The sequence below is a fragment of the Camelina sativa genome, chromosome 14 (genome assembly GCF_000633955.1).
Source record: "Camelina sativa cultivar DH55 chromosome 14, Cs, whole genome shotgun sequence".
NCBI lineage: Eukaryota > Viridiplantae > Streptophyta > Magnoliopsida > Brassicales > Brassicaceae > Camelina > Camelina sativa.
Window position 1 is genome coordinate 18,177,852 of NC_025698.1, and position 5,007 is coordinate 18,182,858.

Genomic DNA, 5,007 nt, shown 5'->3' on the forward strand with positions numbered 1-5,007 from the left:
AAAGTACTAAAACTGTCCAGCTGAACCAGAAAGAAACTCACAAGCTTTCCCATAGAACATGTAAACGCCGGAGAGTACCAACTAGACCGGAAGTGCCATAAACCATGATAGCACACCGTCGACAAACCATCATCAGCACCGGCAGGAACGAAAGCAAGCTCGAACGACTCAAGGGCTGCCAAAGAATAAACCTTGAGATTAGACCTGAGACAAGCCAAAGAGGACTAACAGCTCTTACACGCGGACCCTCGTCGACCCAACTTTAACCATCTACAGAATCAAAACTGGTGACCTCCTCGCTAGAGAACAGCTGAAAGACGATTCCACTACTATGCCTAAAACCCAAAACCACAACTCAAAAGAGCTGCCGAAGAGAGCTAGTAGATGGCTAGCAACAAAATACCATCTGCTTGACAAGCAGAAAGAACGAAACCTAGCATATAGCGTATACACTGACTAGCCAGGAGACCTAATAGAGCGGAAGAACTAAGGATTGAGTACCAACCAACAGAGAAGGCAAGTTTGAGAGAAGAACCAAACCACAAACTTCTCTTTGCAACCTGAAACCATCGGTTGAAGCCACACTAACACCAACAACACAGCCTTGTTGAAAAAGCCACAGTCCAAAGAAGAGAGAAACGATAGAAATACCATACCAGACCAGGAACCGATACGCGTTCATCTCCTTCAAACCACCAGCCACAAGAGAACCACCAGAACCGAGCCACAACCTAGACTAACTCGTTAACAAACAGATCCGTCTCTACCACAACCAAATCTCACCACCGATGGCTTCCCCTTCTTCAATCGATCTTTGCTTCAAAGGGTATTTTGACAACATAACTGCTACAACACCAAAAACAACATATCTAAACCAAAGAGAATGCAGACTAAGAAGCAAGATGAAGAACTACACCCTCCCACAGTTCCGGCATAGAGCCTGGCAGCCGGAGAGGACATATCGAAAAAATCTACTTTTTCTCCCGGCGGTTGGACTTGGGAGAAAATTTAGGGCGACGACCAATAAATAAAGATGAAACCGGTCCAATTCTGTTTTTGCATTTGACAGAAAACATATTTGTTTGACATATCTATACTAGTATTTTTGCAGCATTTTTTGCTCAAAAATATGTTTATGGAAATATTTACCATTGAATGTTATTTAATGCTTATATTCATATCCAAACAAGTTTACAAAATCTCTCTACTATCCTTATAACCAAACACAATTAAAATATTTTAAATAGCCATATATATAATGTTCTATAATTAATATAGATATTTAGAAGATTTATTCCAGATTTTTAAAAAAATATTCTCCTATCATCTCTTTTTGATTTTAAATTTTAAATGTAGTGAATCATCATATAGTACATAAAGTTAATAAAAATATGTATTTTTTCATTCATATATTGTGATTTGAATTTTTAAAACAAAAATATATTACTCAATTAATATAAAAAGTGTGTGTTCAACATACATATATAGTAAATTTTCCGTATATAGTAAATTTCAAAATTTTAAGAAGTTTATAATTTATAACTGATATATCTAAACAAAATAAAAGTTTAAAATTATGAATATTTAGACATATTAAATTTTCAGAATAACACAAATGAGTTATATTACGTGACGGGTTATATGACATTACATGTTTGAACTGATAATACTACAAAATAAACTATCATTAATCTGATATTTCAGTGCGAGTTCAATCCTCATTTTACTATTTTAACAACACCAATATAAAATATGTTGAATCAAACTGATTTAATTAATATTGTATTAAATAAAAATTATTGTGTAGTATACTATAAATTATAAATTAAATCATTGTAGTTAACGAAAGAGTATATAAGAAAAATTAGTATTAAAATAGTACATTAACAAAACAAAAAAAACTTATTCCGCGATATAGTGCGGGTCATGATTTAGCTATGTTTATTTAATCAACGCTCTGTTAGCTTTCTAAATTGATATCTTTAATTGGAACTTTGAAATGGCTATTTTTATAGAACGTTTGGCCCAGCAATTGAGAAGGCTTTTGAGGCCCATTTCCTATCAAAAACCAAATTCTAGGGAAATATAATTCGACCACAGTTTGAAGAGAGTAGCAACGACATAAATATAATAAAACTATTTACAACTTAAATCATCATTTGTAGATCGATAAAAATATCAATGTACATTATCTTTAATGATGATGTAACATCTCTTTAGACCGGGGATAAAATTGGATTATCCTATATAATATTCTAACTTAACTGTAGAAAAAAGATGAGTTAGATTTGTCTAAATCTGAAGTTCTACGAGAATATATACTGAATTAGTGAGTTTTGTCGACAACTAATCGAACTAGTGAGTTAGATTGGTTATCGTAGAACCTTACGTGTTATGATTGAATTCCATTTTTTGATTCAAAAAGTTTGGAGTTTATTACAAGATTTGTCTAGAAACCAAGTGGCCGTGATCTAAATCTTTAGTTGGTCAGGTCACTTTCTTTGTAAGTAAACTTGTCTCCATAACTCGGAACTGTCTTTTTCTAAGCACATACATTATACATATATGCTTTTATTTCTACACGTCAAATATTTTGATTCGTGGACTTCTCGAATCCATTTGGGTTTTTTTTCCATATTTTTCAATCGACAAATATACTTTTTGAAATTTTAAATTCAAAGGTGACTATCCAGTTCTTTTCGATTAAATGCAAAAATTTATTCAGTTCAAATAAATTATCCAATGATTTAAAAAAACTAAGTTAATTTTAGTAAAGAACAAAATTATTCATAATTATAAGTTCTAACAAATTCTCTATTTATAATCAAAATCTATGGTCTATTTTTATTTTTTAACAGAAACTTTTGCATTGAAAAGACTACTGATACAAATTTGTTATAGATAGTTTGGTATGACTACACTAAAAAGTAGTTTAAATATTTTCGTTGTGATTTTTTAATCATAGTCAATCTTGCAAATATATTTCACGATTAGCGACCCTCTGTATCTAAATCTGAAATTCTTCGATTATACTAACAAAAAAAAAAACGAAATATTTCATAAATTTTGGATATAAACAAAAACTCAATTCAGACTGTTTCAAAAAAATTCGATTCAAATTCAATTTGGTTCGGTTTCTGATAATAATAAATCACCAGGGAGGAATTAAAGAGAAGTAATTTAATAATGTTAAGAAAAAAGTCATGCCACACGTGAATGAACTCAATGGTTCCAATAAATATTATAAAAACGTAAATCTGTTATCCAGAAAACGCAGCGTTTCACTAATCATTAGCTGCCTAATTAATGATTCGGCGACACTTGTAAGTTAATAAAGAGATTAGAGAAAGTAAAAATGAGTTAAATCAACCAAAACGCCGTAACAAAAAAAACGCAGAAGCCTTTATAAAAGCTCTTTGTCTTTGGAACTCTCCTTCCACTTCTTTCTACAAAAACTTTAGAGAGAGAAAGAAAAAAAAACGCAAGAAAATAAAATATTCAGACCAATGGACGAAGATGGTTTCTCGCAATGTCCTAAGCACTTTTCGAAACGCGGTTATTTTAGCGGCGGAGGCGTTTGTCCGTTTTGTCTCCACGAACGTCTCTCTTCTCTTTGTCAAGATTGTGCTCAAGACCTCCCTTGTTCGTGTAGCTCACGCGCCGCCGTGTCGTTCTCTCCGTCGTCTTCTTCTTCTTCCTCCTCTTTCTCTTTATTCGCCGGAGACGTCAGTTTTAACTTCTCCTCCTCCGGGGTCGGTTCGGTAGGACGAGTGGCGAGTTTGATTGAATGGGAACCGGCGTTTAGGAGGTCGAAATCGATGGCGGTTCCGATTATACCGGATTCGGTTATTGATTCCGGTTTGGATCGTGGTAGGAGTAAGAAAACGTCGTCGTTTTGGAGGATTTTATTGGGAAACAGAGGAGATACAACTAAACCGGCGGTTATGAGAAAATCAAGATCCGTTGCCGTCGCCGGAGAATCGGGATTTTCGCCGGCGATGACGACGGGAAAGGGTAAAGGTTGGAATTTTCCGAGTCCGATTAAGGTTTTCCGGCAATCGAGAGTCTCGAAGATGATATTTCAACAACGTTCTCCATTGTATAGAGGTTGAAGATTTTTTGTTTGGTTTTGCAAATTGGGTAGTTTGATCATTTTCTTATGTTTATTAAGCTCTTGTATTAAAAAACGGGGGAAAACAAAATTAGTGTTCATGAAAAATTGTTTTAAATTTGTCAATTGGCTATGATTGTTGTTTAACTTTATAATTTGTGTATTATAGATATATATTATTTCGCAAAGTTTTATTGTTTTATGTTTAGTCATTTTGTGATTATTTTTACAAATCCAACACTAAAATTTAAATCTTACTACATGCTTTGAGTTTACAAGAAATTTTGGCGTTTGATAGTGCAACTGCAACCCTACTAATACTAATCCGTACTATAATTTTCGTATTAGTAGGCTATTAGCTTTGAATTAAAATATGCAAATCGGGTCACTTTCTGACTGCAAAAGCTTGGAAATATTATAGTTTTAGAATAAAGTATATTATCGGCGGATATTGTGCATGGTATTCAGGAACTAGGAGCATGTTTGGGATTTTTGTTTATTTTTCGTGTTTTTATTTTTTTTAAAGAGAATTTAATTAATAATTAACTTAAGTGATTATCGAGATATTCATAATGTTTGTGATTTGAGGGAGATTTTGACAGAGGGTTGATGTATTGTATATAAATGTTGATAGCTTGTCAACATTAGTTGTTAAAAAGATTGGGTTAAAAGGAGATTTTTATTTGAAGCAAAAGTGATTTGGCCAGCTAAAGTATCTAATCTTATGATTGACTATTAATTTTGCACAAAAAAAAAAAGAAAAGAAAGACTATTAATTAATAAAATTCATTTACTGAAATTTTCTGACCTTTTCTTAGTTACTTCACGTCATGTAAGGTAAGACTTGCTCAATATTTGGTTGTACACTATAATTTTTGGGTTTTTTTTTTTTTTTT

At 32.8% G+C, this 5,007-nt stretch overlaps 1 protein-coding gene across 1 annotated transcript; it reads left to right on the forward strand.

Moving 5' to 3' along the window:
- On the forward strand, nucleotides 3,421–4,319 carry LOC104741878. The gene has a single exon (XM_010462803.2). It carries the CDS (start codon nucleotides 3,507–3,509, stop codon nucleotides 4,110–4,112), a length of 606 nt encoding a protein of 201 aa, XP_010461105.1. The 5' UTR covers nucleotides 3,421–3,506; the 3' UTR covers nucleotides 4,113–4,319.

Coding starts and splice junctions, on each gene's coding strand:
- LOC104741878 (XM_010462803.2), top strand. CDS start 3,507: ATGGACGAAGATGGTTTCTCGCAATGTCCTAAGCACTTTTCGAAACGC.